Genomic DNA, 25,556 nt, shown 5'->3' with positions numbered 1-25,556 from the left:
CTTTGATTCTTCCTCCTCCTTTCTCCTCTGCTGCCCAGGACATCCAATTAATTTATAAGCCTCAATGATTTTTACCTCCAGAATATTCTCAAATTTATCTCCTCTTCCCTCATTCCTTACATTTTGAGGTAGCCATTCTGACACAACTGTGTCAAAAACAAACAAACAAAACAAAACAAAACAAACCCTGTGAAAATGGCTACATCAAAAATGAAAGTTGCCCTGGCTGCTGTGGCTCAGTGGCTTCCTGGTCAGGGCACACGCCTGGGTGGCAGGCCACATGCTCGGTCGGGGGTGTGCAAGAGGAAGCTGATTGATGTTTCTCTCGCACATCACTGCTTCTCTCCCTTTCTCCCTCCCTTTCCCTCTATCTAAAAGTAAATAAATAAAATCTTTCTTTAAAAAAAGGGAAGCTTGGGGACTTCCAGCCAAGATGGAGGAGTAGGTATGTAACAGGGTGCAGCCAAGAGGGGAGCCCCAAATAGGGATTTGTAACTGGGTCCAGAAGAGCTTGGAGATGATGGGCCCCACACCACAGGGCACACCTGCCCAGAATGCGGGCAGCTGCGGCCCATTGTGAGAGGAGCCGGAAATGGGGCTGCAGAGGAAGACTGGCGCTGGGATTTAAACAGAGGCACAGCAGCCATTGGGCGTCTCTCTTTTTGGGACCACGCGTCTGTGTAGGACCACGCGGCTTTGGTGTCTTGGTTGGGACCATGCAGCTTGGGTGAGAGTCGGGACCACGAGGCTTTGGAAGTGCTCCCTTTTGCCACGTGGAGGGTGCTGGGAGGACTGTGTGCATGTGTGGGGAACTTTAGTCTGTGTTTTCAAATGAATAATATATTCCTTTCCTTTTCACGAATCTCTGACATTGAGAGACGTCTTTCCTCTGGAGGTGGATATAACAAACCTGGGGGGTTCCTTTTGGTAACAGTATATCGTCCCAGGCCCCCCGTTGTTGTTCTGTAACAGTTTTGGGGGACTCCGCCGGGACCACAATTGTCCATGGAAGACCAACCCCCTCAGGTGCAAGAGAGTGAGGCTTTGGAGTTTTCCCAGTCTCGAGAATTTCTCTGCACTCCTCCTGAGGGCATCGGCCGCCTATCACACCTGCAAAGGTGGAAAGGGAACAAAATGGGGAGGGAGCAGAGACGTGAAAGTGTTTTGGCTGAAAACTTGGTTTCTGAGTGCTATTTGGGGGGAATAATGCAGCGGGAATTGTGGGCAACAGGAGGGGAAACACCTGGTCTTTACGCCATCTGTATTCTTTTTGCTCTGAACTTTTGCTTGCTTTGTTGGAACCCAGTGAATAGTTCTGAGCCGGTCCCTAAGTGGAGCCCATTGGGTAGGGTCCCAAGGGACTGGGAGAACTACTGTGCTAGGTCAACACACAAGAATCCCTGACTAAGCAGTTAATGGCTTCACACGGTGCGGCCTACTTATGTTGTGGGGGATGAGCTGAGATGGCCCGTGAATGGTTCTTTGAGTTGCTGCATCACTGCTAGATTGAAACAGTATTGCCAGCGGTGTGAACTATCGGGAGAGTTACACTATCTTAATGCATTTATAATATTGCACAACAGCTTTGTGCCAGAGACAGAGAAGCGTGTGATGGTCCAGAAGGGAAAAGTGGTCTCAGAACCCCTCCCTGATAGTCGAACACAGGAAGAGAGAGAGAATGAGGAGATGAACCTCATTAACGCTCTGAGCCCAGGGAATGGGGGCTCGCAGGCAGGGGGAACTCCAGTGGTGCTGCTGCCTCCCCAAGAGGTGGGGCCCACCACGACTCCCCGCTCCTTGCAAGTGGGAGAAGTCTCCACCACGGGTTCGCACCCTCTGCAAGTTGGCTCTGCTCACCAGCCCCTCCAACAGGCGGGAGGGGTGTCCTTGGCTCCCGAAACCAGAGCCAAAGGGCCATCACCATCTTTACAGGTGGGTGCAGCTTGAGTTCCACCCCCACCTTCACAGGTGGGTGGGGCCTGCGCATTGCCTCAACTGGGGGCACCCCACCCCCAGGGGGTGGGTGGCAGCTTTGCTCCGCAGCCCCACCAGCAGGTGGGAGGAGCCTGCGTTTTGCCTCCACCCCACCCCCTATGGGTGGGGGGCATCTCCATAGGGTTGTCCCCTCACAGGTGGGAGGGGCCTGGCCCCCTCTGCAGGGTGAAGCCTTGGGGCACCACCCTCCACAGGTGGGAGGGGCCTCCATGAGGCCACCACCTTACCCTGAAGTGGAGATTGCAGAGCCAACTGCTCCGCCTCCACCTGCTGAGGAATGTGTCTCACCCCCCAGAACTCGCCAGGGCACCTCCTGTAACCGGGGAGCCTTCAAAGGTGTAGCCAGCCAGGACCCTTTGAGGCAATACCCGACAGGCAGAATAAATGAAGAAGGCCAGCCGCTGGTTACTATTGGGCCCATACTCCGTTCTCCACTTCAGACTTACTAAACTGGAGGAATGCCAGTCCCTCATATAGGAATGATCCTCAGCAGATGGCAGATCTTATTGCCTCTATTTTTGCCATGCATCACCCAAACTGGGCAGATGTACAGGCCCTCCTAAACATTTTGCTGACAGCAGACGAAAGACGGTTGGTTCTAAATAGGGCTGATCAGGAGGCCCAGCGTCTCCATGATGAGGACACCGAGGGCATTCTTAACCCAGTCGACGCAATTCCTCGGGTGGACCCTAAGTGGGACCCAAATAGCAGAGATGGCTTAACCTCTTTGAGACACTATAGAAGGTGCATATTGGAAGGTCTTAGGAAAGGAGTGCCCAAGCAGAGGAGTCTGAACCTGATACAGACTCTCCAGCAGAAGCGAGATGAGGATCCTTCTGAATTTCTAGAGAGGATCTATCAGGCATACAGGAAGTACATGGACGTTGATCCAGAGGCACCAGAGAACATGAGAAAGGTAAACGTGACTTTTATTGGGCAGAGCGCTCCGGATATCAGGAACAGACTTCAGCGTGCAGACGGAGTACTGGGGATGAGCTCCTCCCAGCTGGTGGGCGTAGCCTTTAAAGTCTACAATGCCCAGGAAGCAGGGAAGGCAAAACGGGCCACAGTGTTTTGGGAGTTAGCCCAGGGAAACCAAACGAAGAGGGGCCCTGGGGCAGAAAAAGGAAACTCATCGGGTGCCCGCCACCCTGCCAGCGGCAGAAGGGGCCCTATGGAGAAGAAGAAAGGCGCACTAGGCCATAATCAGTGTGCCCATTGTAAGGAGGAGGGGCACTGGAGGGATGAGTGTCCACATCGCAAAAGGGAAAGGGGGAGTGAGAATCCAGGTCGAATGGTGGTGAAGCAAGAAGTGGAGGATGGCAAGGAATGAGGAGGCCCAGGGGCTCCACTGGACACCTCCCGACCCATCACTGTTTCCCCACAGGAGCCCCGGGTACGAGAGGCTGTGGGGGATGAGCCAGTTGACTTTCTTGTAGATACAGGAGCCACATGCTCAGTGTTGAACACAGAGTTGACTGGAAAAAGTGCAAATGAAGTAACAGTTACTGGTGTGTCTGGCTAGGTACAAAAACAGACATTCCTGCAACTTCTGGAATGCCAGCTTGGGGGGCAAAAGCTTACACACAGTTTTCTGTATATGCCTGATTGTCCCATTCCATTGTTGGGCAGAGATTTGCTGTGTAAACTGCATGCGCAAATAACCTTTTTCTCCAAGCAACAGCAGCTGTGTGTGGAAGTCTGGCTGGAAAATGCCCTCCGGTTGCAGAATTCCCTGACCTGTCCTGGAGGTCCTAGAGGTCCTGGAGGTGAACCCTTCCCACCTGAGATCTGCTAGCAGGTCCATCGAACTGTTTGGGCTGACGAAACCCCAGGTAAAGCAGTTAACGTACAACCTGTAAAGATATATCTAAAAGAAGGGGTGCCGGTCCCACAAAAGAAACAGTATCACCTCAAAAAGGAGGCGTTAGAGGGGATCCAGCCAGTGTTGCAGAAGTTTCTGAAATCAGGATTAATTCGGCCTTGCCAGTCACCATGCAACACTCCCATTTTGCCAGTCAAAAAGCCACACTCAGATGAGTACCAGTCTGTACAGGATCTCCGGGCCATCAGTGACATTGTCCAGGACATTCACCCTACTGTGCCTAACCCTTACACCCTGTTGACTATGGTGTCTGGGGATAGCAAATGGTTTTCAGTCCTGGACTTAAAGGATGCTTTTTTTTTGCATCCCGATAGATGAGCAGGCTCAGCAATCGTTTGCCTTTGAGTGGCAGAACTGACTACAGCCACGCTCCAATACTGCTGGACTGTGCTGCCACAAGGATTTAAAAACTCCCCGACAATATTCGGGGAAGTGTTGGCAAAAGACTTAAGGAATGTTCAGTTGAAATCAGTTCTTTTGCAGTATGTGGATGACCTGTTGATAGCCAGCAGTAACTATGAGGACTGTTTGCACAACACCCTCACGGTTCTAAATCATTTGGCAAAGAGAGGATATAGAGTGTCACGTCATAAGGCCCAAATTTGCAAACAGGAAGTGGCATATCTGGGATTTCAACTGAAACAAGGTACCAGGAGTCTGATGGCAGTTAGAAAGCAAGCCATTGCTATGCTAAAAATCCCAGAAAATCGAAGGCAGCTTCGTGGGTTCTTGGGACTTACAGGGTTTTGTCAAATTGGATTCTAAACTTTGGACTCATAGCAAAGCCACTGTATAATGTCCTAAAAGGACTGGACTCTGAACCCCTAGAATGGACAGGGGATTTCAGGTACCATTTGATGCCTTGAAGGAGAAGCTGGCTTCGGCCCCTGCATTAGGACTGCTGGACTTGCAGAAGCCTTTCAAATTGTACATTCATGAAAGGCAGGGGATAGGACTGGGGGTGCTAACCCAGACCCTGGGAAATATCCCCAGACCCACAGCCTATCTCTCAAAGAAGCTGGACCACACAACGAAAGGATGGTCACCGTGCCTCCGAGCAGTAGCAGCCACCTGTGACATCTTACAGGAGGCTGAGAAGTTTACCTTGGGACAACCTACTACAGTGTTGGTACCACATCAGGTTCTGACTCTGCTAGAACAGAGAGGAGTGTATTGGCTGACAGCAGAGCGTATGGGAAAATACCAGGCCATATTGCTGGACAATCCAAATGTTACCTTGCAGACTACCAAAACCCTGAACCCAGGCATCCTACTCCCAAATGTGGAAGGGACTCCGCCCTTGAGCATGGATGCTTGGAAATAACTGACCAAGTTTATTCTAGCAGGCCAGATCTGATGGACCAGCCGCTGGCGTCACCGGACTGGGAACTGTATACAGACGGGAGCAGCTTCATGGACAATGGCCAGCAACGAGCGGGGTATGCAGTGGCCATGGCAGACAAGGTAATAGGAGCCCAGGGCCTTACGCCAGGAACCTCAGCGCAAAAGGCTAAACTACTCACCCTCCCAAGAGCCTTACTGCTGTCCCAAGGAAAGGAAGTTAATATATACCAGATTCCAAGTATGCCTTCACGGGAGTCCGTGCCCATGGAGCAATGTGGAAAGAAAGAGGACTTTTAACCTCAGGGAACAAGGATGTTAAACACTCAGAGGTGATTTTACAGCTACTAGAGGCAGTGAATGTGCCGGACCAGGTTGCTATAATGCACTGCCCGGGACACCAGAGGGATGGTTCCCAGACCAGTCAGGGACACCACATTGCTGACAAGGCAGCAGGACAAGCAGCCAGGGAGTCGCCACGCCAGCGGCCCTGGTTCCCCATCTGGACTTGGCAGAGTTTAAACCTCATCACACGGAACAGGATGAGGAGCGGGCGTGTGAACGGGGATTCACTAACACTGATCCCAATTCTATGTGGAAGGTCAGCGCCCGTGGTATGATTTTACTCCCTGAGGCTCTAGTGTACCCCGTCCTCAAGCACCCACATGAAGGGACCCACTATGGAAGGGGTGCTCTCATGGGTTTCATTGGGCCACACCTGAAAGGCCCTTATTTGCAAAAGACTGTCCACAGGATTAGCCAAGCCTGTCAGATATGTGCCAGAAACAACCCTAAGACAGAGCGTGTTCCCGCAGAAAAGGGAGTACAAGACAAAGAGATGTGTCCCTTTGAGGACTGGCAGGTGGACTTCACACAAATGCCTAAAACGAAGGGAAATTTCAGATTCTTATTGGTCTTTGTGGATACTTTTTCTGGGTGGGTAGAAGTGTACTCCGCCAGGACTAAAAAGGCAACTGAGGTGGCAAAACTGTTGCTTAAAGAAATAATTCCCAGGTTTGAGTCCCCTAAAGAATTCAGAGAGACAATGGACCATCGTTCACTTCAGAAATCTCCCAGAAGGTTGGACAGGCATTGCAGATACAATGGAAATTGCACGCACCTTGGAGACCTCAGTCCACAGGAAAGACTGAGGAAATGAATCACACCACAAAGAAGACCTTGGCAAACATACGCCAGGAAACACATTAAAAATGGAACCAGGCACTCCCCATTGCTGTGCTCCGAGTCAGAGTGGCACCTAGAAGTGGACATAAACTGAGCCCTTTTGAAATAGCTTATGGGAAACCCCTCTGAATTTCTGTTTCAGGTACACCCCCTCTGGACTTGGAGCACGAGGCATGAATGAAGCAACATGTACAGCATTTGGGGCAGACACTAACCATTTTGCACAAGTTTGCTCACTGCAGGTCTGTCTACCCCTCCGACGAGCCCCTGCACCCGTTCCAGCCAGGGGACCAGGTCCTACTGAAGACCTGGGAGAGCCAAGGCCCCGAACAGCAGCTGTCTGGACAATGGACTGGTCCCTACAATGTCCTGTGGACAACGCATTCCTCCCCGAAGCTGATGGGAATTAAGCCCTGAATTCACCACACACGGGTAAAACAGGCACCGCCGAGGGGAGACGCAGATCCTACTGCTGCAGCGGAGGCAGAAAGGGAAAGCTGGACCTGCACTCCGGAGGAAGGTCTGAAATTCCTCTTCTGGAGAGAGACAACGAATCCCGGTACAGGGTGACAGTGTTTGTCGTGTCATGAAAGTGTTTGTAAAGCTAGGGACTTTCAGCTGCCACGTATTGAGTTAAAGTATAATCCTTCCCAGTGTGGGAAAGGAACCAGGATTAAAAGAGAATGATGGTTAAATCTGGACAAGTAAAATTAGCATATAGGATGTGAAAGTTTTAAACCTGGAGTAAAGGAAACCTCAACTACTTGTTTTCTGGTTTCGTGGGAAAAGAGCACATTTCTAACACTGGTTTTGTTTCTGATCAGAAACCTGTATTCAAAGACCTAAGAAAGGTCACCGTAAGACCTAGGAAAGGTCGCCTGTAACCGGCTGGGGAGAATGCCTTTGCCGCTCAGGACCCAGGAAGGGTCACTTGGGGCTGATGAGTGCTTCAGCCAGAGGCAAAGCAGCATAAAAGAATAGAGGGTTTGTGTATGTTGCAGAAGGTCTGTGGGAAACTATAAAGATAAATGGTAAAGTGAAAAGTTTGGGGAAGGAATTATGTGGTGTTAGTAATGGAATGTATAAGGCATGGAGATGCAATCTTGGTGGATATCAGAAGGGAAAGGATTTTCCTTCACACTTTGTATTTTTCTCCCTAAATGCCAGAATTTGGCATTCTAAAGGGGTGAGTGATGACATAAGGTTTCTTTGCATAAAACCAGTAAGACCAATCGCTAATAGTGGTTTTGTTAACCAAGACTTTGACTGGAATGTTAGGCCTAAAAGAGGCAAGTATGCATTCTGGTCATTACCAGAAAGCCCTGAGGAACTGGGATTGACTTGCGAAGCTAGTGTAAGCCCACGAGAAAAGCCTGGTACTTTGGTTGGTTGTGCAGTTCATGGCAGTCTTTCCAGGGAAGGAACGAAGGCTGCTTTCCTGAAAGATGGCCAAAAAGGAACCTGTAGGTTCCTTTGCAGGCAATGGAAGCCTCAAGGATTTGAGTGAAACAACTGATACAGGTGAAGCCAGATGGTGGATGTGTGGCTCTGCTTCTGTGCCCCGAGGGGTGGACCGAGAAGTCGATCTAAAGGCTTCCTGTGTGAGTTCCAGCAAAGTGGATTTAAAGATTATAAGTGATCCAGGCTGCTCTTCGTGTGTTTATGCAAACAGTCAAAATTAAAAAGCAGAACCCACAGTCCTTTTAATAATGGTGAGGGTGATCTTAAGGGGAAAAATTGTGGTTCAAGGAAAATCACAGTGCTCAGTACTAGACGTAAGAATGGCACAGCTAACTGTCTTGAAAGTTTGTTTTCTTTTGAAAGTTGAAATTGGGTTTGCAATATCACCTAAGATGTGCAGTTTACAGGTACGGAGGACCTGTCAAATTGCCATTGTTAAATGTCATTGCAGGAAGGACTTTGCAACTGAATGTCTTCCCAAAAGACAGTCTCACAGGCACAGAGACTGGTTTGGGGATTGTTCTGCGAATTAATCTGTGTGTTCCTCCTTCTGTCTTCATCGGGCATATGCCTATGACTTCATTGCCTGACTGACTGGTTGCAATATAGGCCTCACTTAAGGAGCCCATTTTCATCATCGCCCCCTGAGACTCAACGGTTTGGCTGAACTAAGTGGTTGAGTTGGTGAAGGGTTCGGGTGATCCATGGGCTTCACTTTAGAACTGATTTTCCCTTTTCTGTCTTGATGGCTTGGACAGAAAGGGCCCAGATATCTGAAAGGAGGGAAGTCCTAATATAGTCCCCTCAACCCGAGTGAAGTATAGTGGGCCACAAAGGTTTTGGATAGGTGTAGCATGCCTTGTACACCTTCCTCCTGATAAGCCATTCTTTACTTAAGTCCCTGCCTTTGTCATTTAGTAGTTGTGATTTAATTGTGCCTTCCAACTCTTTCCAAATCTGTCAACTCCAGAATATGACCAGGATGACAGTGGTCCAGTAATGCCAGCCTCTGGACACCAAGCCTGCAACTGCCTGGTGACAGCCAACTGACCAGGAATCTGTAAAGTCCTTCCCCTTACAGAAAGGGCTCCCTCTATGCTACAGTCTCCCCACCCCCTTTCAGGGCACCCCTGACCCACTGGTAGGTAGGATGACATCCATGTCAAGCTGGAAGTAGTTACAAGAAGATGAGACCTTCATCCACTGTCCTGTTTATGATTATAAAGGGGTTGCATACCTTAAAGGAGGGATTTGTAACAGGGTGCAGCCAAGAGGGGAGCCCCAAATAGGGATTTGTAATAGGGTCCAGAAGAGCTTGGAGATAATTGGCCCCACACCACAGGGTCACCACACCTGCCCAGAATGCTAGCAGCTGTGGCCAATTGTGAGAGGAGCCGGAAATGGGGCTGCAGAGGAAGATTGGCACTGGGATTTAAACAGAGGCATGGCAGCCATTGGGCGTCTCTCTTTGTGGGACCATGCGTCTGTTTAGGACCACACAGCTTTGGTGTCTTGGTTGGGACCACGAGGCTTTGGAAGTGTTCCCTTTTGCCATGTGGAGGGTGCTGGGAAGACTGTATGCATTTGTGGGGAACTTTAGAGACATTGAGAGACATCTTTCCTCTGGAGGTGGACATAACGAACCTGGGGGGTTCCTTTTGGTAATAGTATATCGTCCCAGCCCCCCCCCGTGTTGTTCTGTAACAGGTAGACACACTGTGCCTCCTGACACAACCAAAAGGACAACAATTTAAAAACAAAACAACAACCGTAACTGACAGAAAATTGAGCTGTATGGAAGTCCGACAACCAAGGAGTTAAAGAAGAAACATTCACCCAGACAGGTAGGAGGGGTGGAGATGGGCAGCTGGGCGGAGATGGGCAGCTGGGCGGAGAGGGCTCCTGGTAAGGCGGCAGCTGGCGGACCAGTGAGGCGGTGGACTGCAGACTGGGGGGGGGTCCCACATTCATGCGCAGATAAAGTGGGAGGAACAACTGGGGAGCAGTACAGAACACGCAACCCAGAGCCCCAGCAGGAAAATAAAGCCTCAAACCACTGACTGAAAACACCTGTGGGGGTTGAGCCAGGAGAGCCTCTCAGCCTCACAGGAGAGTCCATTGGAGAGACCCACCCACCCGGGAACCAGCACTAGAAGGGCCCAGTTTGCTTGACGGAAGCGAAGGAAGTGACTGAAAACCAGCAGAGAGTGGAGAGGGCAGCATTGCCCCTCTTGGACCCCTGCCCCACATACAGTGTTACAATCCAGTGACTAGGTCGCCCCTCCCTGGTGAACACCTAAGGCTCCGCCCTCACTTCGTAACAGGTGCATCAAGACAAAAAAAAATGGCCCAAATGAAAGAACAGATCAAAGCTCCAGAAAAAATACAACTAAGTGACAAAGAGATAGCCAACCAACCTACCCGATACAGAGTTCAAAACACTGGCAATCAGGATGCCCACAGAATTGGTTGAATTTGCTCGCAAATTAGATGAAAAAGTGAAGGCCACACTAAGTGAAATAAAGGAAAATACACAGGGAACCAATAGTGACGGGAAGGAAACTGGGACTCAAATCAACAGTGTGGACCAGAAGGAAGGAAGAAACATACAACCAGAAAAGAATGAAGAGACAAGAATTCAAAAAAATGAAGAGAGGCTTAAGAACCTCCAGGATATTTTTAAACACTCCAACATCCAAATTATAGGGGTATCAGAAGGAGAAGAGGAAGAGCAACAAGTGGAAAATTTATTTGAACAAATAATGAAGGAGAACTTCCCCAATCTGGCAAAATAGACTTCCAGGAAGTCCAGGAAGCTCAGAGAGTCCCAAAGAAGTTGGACCCAAGGAGGAACATACCAAGGCACATCGTAATTACATTACCCAAGATTAAAGTGAAAGAAAGGACCCTAGAAGCAGCAAGAGAAAAGGGGACAGTTACCTACAAAGGAGTTCCTATCAGACTGTCAGCTGATTTCTCAAAAGAGACTTTGTAGGCAAGAAGAGACTGGAAAGAAGTATTCCAAGTCATAAAAGGCAAGGACCTACATCCAAGATTGCTCTATCCAGCTAAGCTTTCATTCAGAATGGAAGGGCAAACAAAGTGCTTCTCAGATAAGGTCAAGTTAAAGGAGTTCATCATCACCAAGCCCTTATTTTATAAAATGTTAAAGGGACTTATCTAAGAAAAAGAAGATAAAAAATATGAACAGTAAAATGACAGCAAACTCACAATCATTAACAACCACACCAAAAACAAAAAAGCAAACTAAGCAAACAACTAGAACAGAACCACAGAAATGGAGATCACATGGAGGGTTAGCAACAGGGGAGTGGGAGGGGAAGAAGGGGAAAAGGTATAGAAAATAAGTAGCATAGATGGCAGGTAGAAAATAGAAAGGGAGAGGGTAAGAATAGTATAGGAAATGTAGAAGCCAAAGAACTTATATGTATGACCCATGGACATGAACTAAAGGGGAGGAACGTGGGTGGGAGGGGGTGTGCAGAGCAGAGGGGAGTGAAGGGGGGAAATGGGACAACTGTAATAGCACAATCAATAAAATACATTGAAAAAATGTAAAAAAAAAGCTTCATTCAAATTTAGCTCTCTGCTAAAACTAAAAAATGATGGCCTTGCCAATGCCTCCCCACATGATTTTAAGATCCTGAGAGTGGGTGTTTCTGGAGATTCAGCTGATTAATAATGAACCAAAACTGGGATCATTTAGTTTGTCACTTACTTCTAAATCTATCAGTTTTCTAGTAATGTTGCTTTCCATAAGTAAATGGCTCTTCCATTAAAGTACACATCTGTTACACATCTGTACAACTTTCAAATGTCATCACCTCTGAAGTAATTATCTCTGGATCAAAAAATACCTTTCCAATCTAAAGGTGTGCTTGTGTGTCTTAAAGATTTCTTCTGAAGAGAATACTATGGCTTCCAATGGATTTTTCCACAGCCTGTCCTTTAAGGAATATGTGTAGCTTCTGGCTGACCTAATTTTTAAATTCTGTATCTAAAGTTCTCTTTGAATGCACTAGTTTACCGCATGCTTGAAATCACTCTTCAAAAATGCTTCCCCATGTAACAATGCTGTTTGGTCTCATGATATATTTTCATATTATATCCTCCTATGTGAAGCCTCTGATTCTAGACATTAAGGACATGATCTAGAATATGTAAGACTAAGAATATGTTGTAAGGGGAATACTAAAAACACTACTTTTTAAACAATTAGGAGTGTAATGTTAAAGAGACTTATTTAAGAAAAATAAGATCAAAACTATGAACAATAAAATGGCAATAAATACATATCAACAACTGAATCTAAAAAACAAACTAAGCAAACAAGAACAGAGACAATCATGGATATAGACAATGTTTTGATGGTTGCCAAATGGTGGGTGGGGGGGGGGATGGGTGAAGAGGCGAGGGGGTTAAGAAGTGCAAACAGGCAAACTGGTAGTCACAGAATAGCCATGGAGATGTAAAATCCAGTCTAGGAAATGGAGTAGCCAAAGAACCTACGTATGACCCACGGACATGAACAATGGTGGGGGGATTGCCTGAGGGAGTGGGGGGTGCTGGGTGGAGGGGGGCAAAGGAGAAAAGTCAGGACAACTGTAATAGCATAATCAATAAAATATAATTTTAGAAAAAGAATACATTGTCTGTACCGGGAATACTAAAAAGACTACCTTTTAAACAATTAGGAGGAAGTTAAACCAATCCAGCCATTTAAGTGAAAAGACCTTGATTTAGTGAGCCATGAAAACCCATGGCCTTGAGGTGGACTGACACAGGATTGAATTCTGTATATCATACTTTTTAGCCCAATGACCTCAAGTGATTTACTTAAAACTTTTACATCTATTTTCTCATATGAGATGTAAAGATGATAATATTATAGCTCAGAGCTAACATAAGTATAATATAAAACTAGGTCTATTAAATACCAATGCATTATATTGCACAAAACAGATACTTAAGCCATGTTAGCTATTCTTCTTTTGACTTCATAGGATAGCAATGAGGAATTGAATTTACTAAATTAGAATAAAAGGTTATATTTATGTGATGCTAAACTGTGCAAAATATTCTTATAGAGAAGTGCCTGTCATTCTATTACTTTTGTTCTTTCCCCATTGTAGTTCTATATATTTTTCATTTCTAAAGGGAATGGCAATTTCACAAGAAGTTGCCTGAAATCTTGTGTTTAAATAACTTGCTGGTAGATGCTTGGCATGCCTGTTTCTTCTTCCTGAGCGCACGGCTCAATTCCATTCCCCAATCACCCCCATGTTCTTATTTAGCAAAAAACAATGGGCACAGAACTTTTGGTCTGGCCCAAAATTCTTCTCTGTATGATCTCTCTTCCTCTTCGTGTCGGCTAGGATGAAGATGGTCACATTGTTCTTGTGAGTCTTGTATAGAATACAGTAGCATCACACCGTGGAAGTAAGGGCGAGGCTCTGTGATCGACAGAATACTGCAGAAGTGCTGTTGTGTGACTCCACGGCTAGGGCACCAAAAGCACTGCAGCCTCCACCTTGGCTGGCGTCTTGGACGGCTATCTAGGGGAGGCGAGCCACTACACCGTGAGGATGCCCAAGCAAACCCCTACGGGGAGGCTTATGTGGAGAGGAAGCACAGCTGTTTGCCAACCACCAGCATCATTTTGACAGCTGTGTGAGTGGGCCCCATGAAAGTTTCTCCAAGCTTTCAGCCCCATCCAAAGAAGTCTGCAGATGTCTACAACCCTAGACTATATCTGACTCTTGGTAAGAAACTCTTAGCAGAGTTGCCCTGACAAGCTACTTCCTAAGTTTTAATCCACAGAAATTATAAGAGATAATAAACATTATTTTTAAGCCAAAAAAACAAAACAACTGTGACTTCTATCTTCCTCCAACCACACATAAAAACTTAAATAACTAAATAAAAAACTTAAATGTAAAGGAAAATACTAAAAAATTAGACTTCAATAAAATTAAACTTTTGCTCTTCAAAAGACATTGTTCAGAAAATGAAAAGGCCAACTACAGAATGGGAGCAAGTATTTGTAAAACCTAATAAAGGATTTTTATCAATACATACAAAGAAATCTTGAAAATCAACAAAAATACAAATAACCCAATTTAAAAATGTATAACAGGTTTGAACAGACTCTTGCCCAAGAAGATATACAAGTGGCAAATATATGAAAAGATGCACAACATCATTAGTTGTGAGAGAGATGCAAATTAGTACTACAAAATACCACTATTCACCCCCAGAATGGATGAAACTTTTTAAACTAACAATGTGAAATGTTGATAAGGTATGGTATGGTTGATAAAGATGGAAAATGGTACAGCTACTTTGAGATACAGCTTAGTGGTTTCTTATAAAGTTAAGCATACACTTATCATAAAACCCAGCCAGTCCACTCCTAGGTTTTTACCCAAGAGGAATGAAAGCAATATTTTCACCAAAAACTTATACTCAAATACTCAGAGCAGCTTTACTGCTAAAGACCAATAGCTAGAAATAACTCGAAGGTCCATTAACTGGTGACTAGATAGATACACAAATCATGGTATATCTTTACAACAGATTCTACGCAGCAATAAAAAGGAACCAAATACTTTTACAACATCAATAGATCCCAAAAGTATTATGCTACTGAGGGAAGATGCCACACACACAAGACAGTGGGCTGTATGATTCCTTCCGTACAAAACTGCAGAGAAGCTACCCACGCTGCCAGAAGCCAGGCCCGTGGTGGCCAGACACTGGAAGTGAGGGGACAGGACAGACGCTAAAGGGCACGAGCGAAGCTTCTGTGCCATGGAAATGTTTTATATTGTGACTCTGTTGGTGGTTGCACAGTCGTCGTCAAAATTCAATAAACTGCACACTTAAAACCGGTGAGTTCCACAGTACATAAATTGTATCTTCATGAAGTTTTTTTAATGAAACACTAGAATAATGTCTAGCATATATACACATGTATATATATACACACACTCAATATTAGCTAAAAATAACTATTATGGCAATCCAAGAAAAAATAGTGTCATAGAGAAAAGACTGAGAATTTTAAGGTTTTTTTCAGAGATGAGATAAATCCAGGCATTTATTTTTAATACACCCTGTTCTATTCACAGACAGTGTGAGGGCTGAGGGGGAAGCGCTGTCACTGAGCTCCAGTCTCTACGAAAAGAGGACTGGGCGCAGAGCCCCACGACTCGGGACTCCCCTGAGGCTGGCCGGCGTCTCTCAGCAGCATCCAGGTAGCGCACAGGGCAGACATCCCAGCTTCAAAAAGGCGAGTGGTAAGTGTTATGTAAGGCACCAACAAAAAGTCAGAGTGAATAATGCCACATGAAAAGTAGGGCATAACATTTCACTGAAAGTCTAACAGCACTTGAGAGAATTTGAAACTTGTGACTAAACACTTCAAAACTACTTCAAATAAAACAGGAGGCAAACAGCAAAGTGAGGCTGCCAAATTTAAATAGTTGCGTAAGTGACACCAGGGACCACACAACCGAGACACTCCAAGAACCAAGTTCTCTCTGCACCTAGCAGGACCTAGCCTGCGAGTGGCAGAGTCTGGGAGCAATCCCCACCCCTCCCCCACCACTCATACACACCCACTGACACACAACACGCCGTTGGGGATTCTGAGTAAAGCGGTTATACAAAGAAAGGGAACTGAGTAAGGGTCCCTTCTTACCCTCCTCTGCTTCATCCTCCTGGGGCGACAGTGGGCCCCCTCCACTAGTAGGAGTGAGTGGCTGCTGCTCCTCAGACTCTCGCTGGAGACTCACCACCTCATAGATTGCATCTCCAGCACTGGTGTGACCTTTTCCCTCGGACTGAGAAAGACATAAACATGTGTTTCAATGTTAGAAACCAGAAGGAAGCCCTGAAAGATGTGTTTCAATGGTCCTCTTCAAAGAGCTGGGCCGAAGAGTGGCATGCCCTGTTTGAGAAACGGTTGGAAGTGCTTTCTTCTTCGCATGATACTCTACATGCATGGTTCTTCTAGCATCATGTCAACCAAAAAATGAAACCTACTGACCATTTGGGGAGAAGTCCATCTTTTTTATTAGAAAAAAAAAAAAAAACAGATTCTAGGACAGGCAGGTAAACCTGATTCTTAAGACTGCCTCACACTGAGGGGAAGAGGATTCGGTTACATCCTTCAACTAATTCACAGAAGTAGATCATTTCTACCTTATAAATGGTTTACACTCCAAATGGCTTTTTAAGGAGGAAAAACTAAGGTAACTGCCAATTAACTAACCCAGCAATGCCCACAAAGCCTAGACCAAGTGCCTCCAGCCTCATCTCAGACCCAAGTGTGACACTACACCCCCCACCCCGGCCTGGTTTCAGCGCTAGAAACCTTTAAACCCCCCCTGGCTCAAAGGGGTAGGGACATCCTTCTCTCTCTGCCAAGAGAGCCTTTCCTCCTGCTCTTTGCTCAGTCCCAGCAACCTTGGATCTCTTCACTTCCACAAAGAATCCAACCTGAGTTCCTAAGTTCCCCGTATTTCCATTCTCATCATACCCTGTTCTTCCTTCACTGAACTCCCTGCAACGTAATTACACATTTATTACCATATTCACTTGTTTAATGGCGGTCTTGTGGACTAGAAAGTAAGTGCCAAAAGGGTAGGGACTATGTTCATTTCGATCAGAAATAACACAGTGCCTCGCACAGTGCGTACTGTATTATTAGGTACTCAACAAGCATCAGCGGAGAGATGACTGGTAGTGGTCACCTTCTTCCTTCACTACAAAACAGAAACTGTGTACTACCTACTGACACTGCCTAGTTTAGGAATGTCACAGAAACCCCTAATTTTCTTCACTGAATATTAAAATAATTGTATAACCTTACTGATAAGTCAAACAACATATGGCGTGGGACAAAAGCAGGCTTACAGTTGTTTGTGTGGAAAATAATGCAATAATTAATAAATAATAATATAAGAATAAACTCTGTTTCGCTTACTCATAACTGTAAACCTACTTTTGCCCCACCCCGTATTCACATAGTATTATAAATAGAAATAACTATGACAATTAGTATTACTTGAATATTTTATCATTATAACTTTATCAAAGGTATAGTACATCTGTGCCCTGTCTGTTTGGTTTTAATTATTATATGTAAAAGGAAGAAAAGTTGTTTTAGACATAAAATTGATGTTTCTATTAAGCATGCTGATACTTTACAAGTACACATGACAGGTTTCTAGGGGGAAAAGTAAAGTTATTACGCTAGCTTTTTTTTTAACTTACATAACCTAGATGTGCATTTTTCAAATACTCTATTGCTTGACTCTGTCATTTAGAGAAAAAAAATTATTGCTTTATATTGCTTCTTAAGGAACTAGTGTAGCATTTAAAAAGAATGATAGAAAAAATCTTGTATGTTATTACATGAAGAGAACAAGAAGGCCTTACCTGTTTCAGCCTCATGAAGAAAGTCTCCGTGAAAGTCTTCCTGCTGAAGTACCAGAACCGCTCGTTGGCAGGGTACACGCGGACGAGCGTCTCCAGCAGGAAGCGCACGGGCTCCACCACCTCCGTGACCACCATGTCCACCGCCACCGTCATGTACACTCGCTTGTCTGCGGCAGAAAGGGTCTGCGTCTCACACTGGCTGTACCGGGCCTTGGTTGTTTAAGGAGACAGTCTCCTCACTTACAAAAGAACTAAGCTTCTTTATAATCATATCGCCTTCAACGTTTAATTTTAAATGTTTTATTGTCGGTTTGACGAATAGGTAACCAAGTATTCCAAGTATGTTTCTCAACACACAGGATCCTATTTTAATCAACTGTCCAAGTCTTCTCTGACAACTTTATTTCTTTCCTTCTCCAAATCAGTTCTTAATATAAAATATAAATAATATAAAATTTTCAGGATGTCTTTTACACTAAAACTATCTTTTAGATTTCCCAGGAAAGCCTCTGGAAAAACCACCAAGGTTTGCTCTTCCAACCCATACAAGGAGATACTAGAAATCAGTCGTTTGTTGAGCTGCCTGAGAAGGACTGGCAGATCAGAAGAGCTGCTCTCCCTTCATGATATTAAATCTGTACAGGATGATGTTACTAAAATGTGTATTTCAACATTATGCCTTCAGGGAGATCTGTCAGTACCCTCATTGTCCACAGGATTTATTTACCCTCTGGAAAATCGCTGATCCAAGCTCTAGTGAAATAGTTCTGCGAGTTTTCACATAGATTACATGTGTCTCAAGAGTCCTGGCAAGTGCTTTAGAGCACAACAGTATAGTGTTACCAGTCAAAATTTCACTTATCATTTAAAATGTTTCCTTGGCCACAGCCTTCCTTTCATTTGAATCTGGAATCTTCCAGGCCAGTGGCTACTGGTTTTCTACAGTTGCGCAATGATAGGTTGAAACATAGATTTAATTTTATTTTATTTACCCTGCTTCAGATTCATTGGGGTTTTTAAATCTGTGGCTTGGTTACTTTATACCATTATATCATTATTGCATTACTTTAAAAAAAATTTTTAAATTTGTTGTGCCCATCACTTTTGGTTCTCAGAGGAAAGATCAAATAACCAAGCTCATTAAAAGAAACATTCAGTAGGGTTCTTTAAAAACATTATACAACATTTATAGTCATCAACCACATGCCTATTAATGTCATCAAATTCAACAAAAATTGTATTACATTCTTATTAAATACACACATTCTCCCTGCCAATTCAAGAGAAAGTAGGATTCTCTAGACATTGTACTTGACTCTTGAGAGACCTGAAAGTCTAAGGGGTAATGTAGAAAAGTAAGAGAGAATAACACAAAACATACTGCAAGACACAACTTAGTGTAGTGAAAAGATCTAAGATATTTCCTCTTCCAGGGCCTCAACTTCTTCTGTAAAAACCAAACCATAATTCATGACTCTTCTGAATAATTTATAATATCAAGAACACCATTTGAAAATTTTGGAAATCAGGTCAACATTTTGGAGTTGCATATGAAGTAATTTTAAATTTAAAATACATTATCTTTTGGATCAGAAAATTACTGTAGTAAGAGTATTATATAAAGTTTATTTTAATAAAACAAATTTAAAATACATAATCCTTTACTTGATAATTAAATGTGTATTAAAATACAAAATGAAATTGAATTATGTATTACAGTAAACAAAGATAAAAACTGCTTTTGAAACTCTGATATTTTATTCTTCAAAATTATGCACTGGCTCATTTTTCTCATTTTTGCACTTACCTTCTGAATGATTATAAAAACTAAGTTTACAGGCTGGTATTACAAGCCTGTCTCCAGAAATAAAAAGCTGTGTGTATAAAACTTATTTATTCTTAATATATGAAAAGCTAAATTTTATATAATCATCATTTTTTCTCCCTTTTTAGCCCTTAGTATGAAATCACTTGATGTGCATCAAATGCATGCAATTTACAGGACTGGGAAAGACTCTCTTTAAAAAAATTTAAGAATAATTATCATTTTTATGCTATTCATTAATATATTATACTTCCATATCAGTATCCACTATCTTGAACCAAAAGTCCACTGTGGGTATAAACTAAAGAATGTAAGACTATTATTTTTTTTAAAAAAGATCCATTATTTTCTCAATATAAATTATTGGTTGAATGACAATGAGGCATTTAATGTAAGATTATATAATTTATGATGTAAAACTTTAAGTTTGAAGGCAGGTGGTGGAGGGGGAAAAAAACACAAGAAATTAAAAAGTATCTGGGAAAAGTGGGAATAAAATAAACAATTGGAAAAATGACAAATGTGACTATATACCATTTATAAATTCTGTTCAACATTAGCCATAGTAAACAACACAAAAAAGTAAAGAACAAGGAAAAGTGTGTTTGTCACAAATGAAATACCTGATATACATTACTAAGATCTAAGTTCCCAAAGGTCAAAAGACTGGAACCAAAAAAGTAATGAATGAAAAAAGTAAATAAGCTATAATTTTTGATAAGCTAAATACGTATCAAAAATATGCACAATTTCAGAATGTGCTTTCAGCATTTCTTTCATCGTCTTTCATCATTTCCATAAAAAAAAACAAAACCCAACTCTATAATGACATATGAAGCACATAGCACAAATACTCTCTACATAATCTACTAAATTAATTCATGTATCTTTGGGGAGATTCTTTCGAATAGTGGAGGTTTTCCCCAGTAGATGCGTGAAGTAGGAAAAGGAACTTCAAAATCTAAAGACTACCTCCTAATATTGTATGTCAACTGTGATCGAAAAATATATTTTTAAAAAAATAACTTGAAGGACTTAAAGAAGATATAAATTAACTTCTCACAAACTTTAGAGCACTATTCTAAATAGTACTATGTTGGCTAAAAAGTCCATTGAGATGTTTTGTCCATAAAATAAAAGACACACTTTTCATTTTCACCAATAACTTTATTGATTTGGACATTTTGAGTGTGCTGGCTATCTCCCACGTGGTATAGTGCTGATTGTTCTCAACTGATGTCTCAATTTGATTGAGACATGTCTGCCCAACAACGGAGCATTGCCCACTGAGAAATCCCCATCAGGAAACTTCACAAACCACTTTTAACACGGTCCGTCAGTCACAGCACCTTCTCCATACACAGCATAGATCTTTTCTTTTTTTTTTTTTTGCACTTCAGGTGAGTTTTTACCTTTCTTGAAGTAATAAAGCATAATATGCCAAAAATGTTGCGTATTTTCTTCCATCTTCAATATTAAAATGACTACACAAAAATTCACCAATTTTGATGTTTTTTAAATGCACACTGGTAAGACAGCTGTCACAATACAATCTAACAACTAAGTGCTACTGCAGCCATTTTATGGAAAAAAATTCACCAATTTTGATTAAGTTTTTTAAATGCACACTGATATGACAGCTGTCACAACACAATCTAACAAAATTGTTTCCAATGAAGTTAGACAACTAAACACTTGTAGCACTAAGCACTTCTCTGACATATTACAGAAAAAAACCAAACAAGTTTTTGGCCAACCCAATACTAGATAAATAACAATCTTAAAATTCAAATTCCAAAGCCAATGTCAGTAAATGTCATGTTCTGCATTTCTTTTACCTTTCTGGCTTAAGAGTGTGTCTTTTTTAAAATATATTTTATTGACTATGCTATTACAGTTATCCCTGTTTTTCATCTTTGCACCCTCCACCTGGTACCCCCATTCCCTCCAGCAATAACACCCCTCAGTTCATGTCCATGGGTCATACATATAAGTTCTTGGGCTACTCCATTACCTATCCTATTTTTAATATCCCCATCTGTTTTGTACCTACCAATTTGTGCTTCTTAATTCCTGCACCTTTTCCCCCATTTTCTCTCTCCCCCCTCCCAACTGATAACCTCCAAATGATCTCTGTATCTATGATTCTGCTCCTGTTCTGCTTGTGTGCTCTGTTATTTGGATTCCATTATTGAGAGTTGGGAACTTGTTGCTATTTTAATGTTCCTTGTTTTGATCTTCTTTTACTTATATAATTCCCTTTAGCATTTCATATAAAAACGGCCTGGTGATGATGAACTCCTTTTAGTTTTACCTTGTCTGGAAAGCACTTTATCTGCCCTTCAATTCTGAATGATAGCTTTGCTGGATAAAGGTTGTAGGTCCTTGCTTTTCATCACTTTGAATACTTCTTGCCAGTCCTTTCTAGCCTGCAAAGTTTCTTTTGAGAAATCAGCTGATAGTCTTATGGGAACTCCTTTGTAGGTAACTCTACTTTTCTCTTGCTGCTTTTAAGATTTTCTCTTTATTTTTGACCTTCGGCATTTTAATTATGATGTGTCTTGGTGTGGTCCTCTTTAGGTCCATCTTGTTTGGGACTCTGTGCTTCCTGGACTTGTATGTCTAGCTCCTTCACCAAATTAAGGAGGTTTTCTTTCATTATTTTTTCAAACAAGTTTTCAATTTCTTGCTCTTCCTCTGCTCCTTCTATCACCCCTATGATTTGGATGTTGGTATGTCTAAAAATGTCCATGAGGTTCCTAAGCCTGTCCTTGTTGTTTTGAATTCTTTTTTCTTCCTGCTGTTATGATTGAATGCTTTTTCCTTCCTTGTGTTCCAAATCATTGGTTTGATTCTTAGCTTCATCCTCTCCTCTGTTAGGTCTCTGTATATTTTTCTTTATTTCACTTAATGCAAACTTCATTTCTGTCTGGATCTCATTTATGGCATTGAAGTACCGTATGAGTCTCTGGAGCATCCTAATTACCAGTGTTTTGAACTGTGCATCTGATAGGTTGGTTATCTGTTTCATGCAGTTCTTTTTCTGGGGTTTCATTCTGTTCTTTCATTTGGGCCATAATTCTTTGTCTCCTCAATTTGGCAGCCTCCCTGTATTTGTTTCTGTGCATTTGGTAGAGCGGCTTTGACTCCATCGTAGTGCACCTGTTACGCTGGATGGTGCAGAGCCTTAGGTAACAGCCAGGGCAGGGCAACCCGTGTCACAGCTCTGTTGCTCGGTGTGGGGTAGGTATTACAGGGAGGACAATGCCGCTACCTGGCCCCTGGAGTTTTGCCCAGGAAGAAGCTGTCTCCCCACTCACACTTCACTTTCTCCCCATATGCCACTGGTCCCTTCCCAGCTGTTAACCTGGTGCTGAATCCCAGAGGTGGTGGGTCTGTGTGAGTCCTAAGTTCACTGCAGGCCCTTTAAGAGGATGTAGTTTCTTCCACTGTCCTAACCCGCACTGGTTTTTATAGCCAGAAGGTACGGGGACATATCTTTCTGGCACTGGGACCCTGGGGCTGGGTGGTCTGGACTGGGACTGGGATCCCTCACTCCCCAGGTACCCCTCCCATTTTTTATCCACAACATGCGAATGTGGGACCGCCCATTTCTGTGTCCATGCCTCTCTGCGCCACACCGCATCTCCACCCCTCCTACTCATCTGGATGAATGTGGTTTCTTTAAATCCTTGGTTGTTAGACTTCCACACAGCTCAGTTTTCTGACAATTCTGGGTGATACCTGTTTTGCAGTGTAGCTTTTTTTGCTATAGTTGTACACAGAGGCAAGACCTGTTTACCTCCACCTTGACCAGAAGTCCCCTCTAAAGAGTGTCATTCACACTCAATCTGTGTATTACTTTCTGTTGTGCCTCAGCATGGTAGTTTTCAGTGTCAATCGTATGTGTAGTGATCGTGTAAAAACACGTAAGATTTACCATGTATTAATGCATTACACACATTAACATAGAATATTATTTTCCCTGCAATGGACCATTCTCCTCGTGCTTAAGAAATAGTATTGGGTATAGAAATTCAAAATGAATAGTAAGAAAACTAGATCAGATATGTGCATTGTGCTCAACACATATGTCAAAACAAGGCTAAATTTCAGTCAAATCTATTAATAAAAATACTCCATTTTAAATGAGCAGCAGATTTAAAAAACATGGTAAAACAACACTGTCTGTAATGTAAAGTTTTAAGCAAATAATAAGGAATCTCTGAAGAAAAGTCACCTTTTGGGGTTTCTTCATTAAGTGCCAGAAAGACGGGTGCGTTGGGGTTCCATATCCCAGTGATGACGTAGGCCCTCCCATCACAGCTCTTTCCCATGGACTCCTGGGAACGTTTGAAAAGGAACAGACACATCAAGAAAATCCTCATCTCAAACAATAAATGTATCTTACTTTAAACAATCCAATTTACTAAAATTTGGATTTATACTCAAAACGGGGGTTTATTGTCTTTGTAAATTTTTTTCACCCTACAAAAACATTTCTTTAAATATTAAATTCTCCTACAGCTTTCCTCAGAGAGTTTCTGTTTAGAGACACATACCTGTTGGTTATAAGAGGTACACTCTTCCATGCTGGATCACAAAAGCATAATATTGCTATGAAGTTATACTTACCTCGATCTTGGGCTGGGTGTCAAAATCTCATAATCTTACACATACCAGGATGTACACGGTTGCTATGAAAACTGTAGTATACATCTCGCTGATGACAGTTAAATTGAATAGCTAATCACAGGCAAAGATAGTATTCTCCTCTAATGCTCTAATTTTCAATATATTCTTAAAATATTAACTTACTTTGTCACAATCAATACTTTCACAGTGAACACTTTCCTACTATACATGCATCAGATATCCACATACTTTCTTACAATCACAAATCAACATTAGGAAACTTATATTGGTTTGTAATCATCATGGAAGTTTCTTGGCTATCTCCCTCTACCCTTACTCCCTCCTTCTTCCTTTCTCTCATCTTCTCTTCCTCTTCGTCTTCATTTCCTCTATTCTTTAAGACTTTTACCCAGCCAGCTCCTGACTCTCTCTACAGAAGCCAGCAACTCCCTATACTGAGAGCAAGACCACATGAAGTTGTATGTGTGTGTGCTGGGGGTGGGGAGGTTAAAGGCTGTCCCACAGAAGAGCACACAGAATATAAACATGTGCATATGCAAAAAAGAATATTATCCATATTACTTTCAATTTCCTGTATCAATTTCCTATTATGAATACAGAGGGTTCAATAGGTCAGACTAAAAGAAACTTTTTTTTTCAATATTACCTCCACACAAAAGCTTCTCTGAATCCCTAATAAAATTATTTCAGTCATTTGGTAACTACTATGCATATTTTTCTAGTGTACTGGTGATATTTCACTGATCAGACTGTACAGTTTGAGTGCGAGGGCCACATTCAATGAAATACCCTCAAGGTCATGTAAAGGAAACTCAGTACTTCCAACACTCATACATTCATATTCTCTCTCCCCCCGCATCTCTCCCTCCTCACCCCAATCTCTCTCCTTTATCCTCTCTCTCTCTACTTTCTAAGAGGACCTTTGTTAGGAACAAGAATGGGTACTTAACCTCCCCACAAAAAAAAAAAACAAAAAAACACTCCATCAGTGGATAAAAACTGCACTATGCTTAAGTCCAAAAAAAAAAAAAAATGAGCTAGACCAATCAAATTATTCCTTTCAATTAATAAATACCAAGGAAAGTGGGCCCTGAAAAGTGGAGCTGAAAGGGATGGTAAGAAGTCAGGTAATGGCAGGCTACGTGTAAAATGAAGTGAGATGATGGAAGGAGACCTGACTTGGGGCAGTAAACACACAATACAGTACACAGATGATGGATCATAGAATGGTACAGCTGAAACCTATGTAATTTTATTAACCAACATCACCCCAATCAATTCAGTAAAAATTAAAAAGTAAATAAAATGAAGTTGGATATGTGATAACAAAAACTGTACAATGGGGGAAACTGCTAAATGCTAAGACAGAAATGGAGAAAACAATTTTTAAAATCCTTTAAAATAATTAGTCATGCAGTCAAAAAACAAAGGCAAATTCTGGGAGGCAGGAAGGGGGAACGAAGCAGAGAGAGAGGCAGAGGAGAGACAAGGAGGGAGAGAGGCAAGGAGGGCAAAGGGGAGGAGAGAGAAGAGGGAGAGAAGGAAAGAAAGGGGCTGAGAGACTTTCCAGCGCTTTCAAAGTTTGTTAGAATAAAGTGTACAAAAGTGAAACTTGTTCTCAACAGTGTTCACATATTTGGACGGGTCAGAGAAGACACAGAAGTATTAGCGTCTTGCTCTAGGGGGCAGACATACCACAAATGAGGCCAGGTTACAGGGAATATGACATTGGGTGATTACAAA

General features: G+C 42.9%; 1 protein-coding gene across 5 annotated transcripts in view; it reads right to left on the bottom strand.

Moving 5' to 3' along the window:
* Nucleotides 1–25,556, bottom strand: part of RABGAP1L (RAB GTPase activating protein 1 like) — a 453,918-nt gene that overhangs the window by 346,041 nt on the left and 82,321 nt on the right. For all 5 annotated transcript variants that reach the window (XM_045838840.1, XM_045838841.1, XM_045838839.1 and 2 more), the window contains 3 exons: nucleotides 23,398–23,500; nucleotides 17,333–17,499; nucleotides 15,591–15,732 (listed from right to left, as the gene is read on the bottom strand). In XM_045838840.1, the coding sequence (XP_045694796.1) occupies nucleotides 15,591–15,732; nucleotides 17,333–17,499; nucleotides 23,398–23,500 (412 nt within the window). The remainder of the gene's footprint in view (nucleotides 1–15,590; nucleotides 15,733–17,332; nucleotides 17,500–23,397; nucleotides 23,501–25,556) is intronic.

The sequence above is a fragment of the Phyllostomus hastatus genome, unplaced genomic scaffold (assembly GCF_019186645.2).
Source record: "Phyllostomus hastatus isolate PE091 unplaced genomic scaffold, TTU_PhHast_1.1 phas_contig_283, whole genome shotgun sequence".
Lineage (NCBI taxonomy): Eukaryota > Metazoa > Chordata > Mammalia > Chiroptera > Phyllostomidae > Phyllostomus > Phyllostomus hastatus.
The sequence above is the reverse complement of the archived record's forward strand: the minus strand, read 5'-3'. Positions and strand labels throughout refer to the sequence as shown.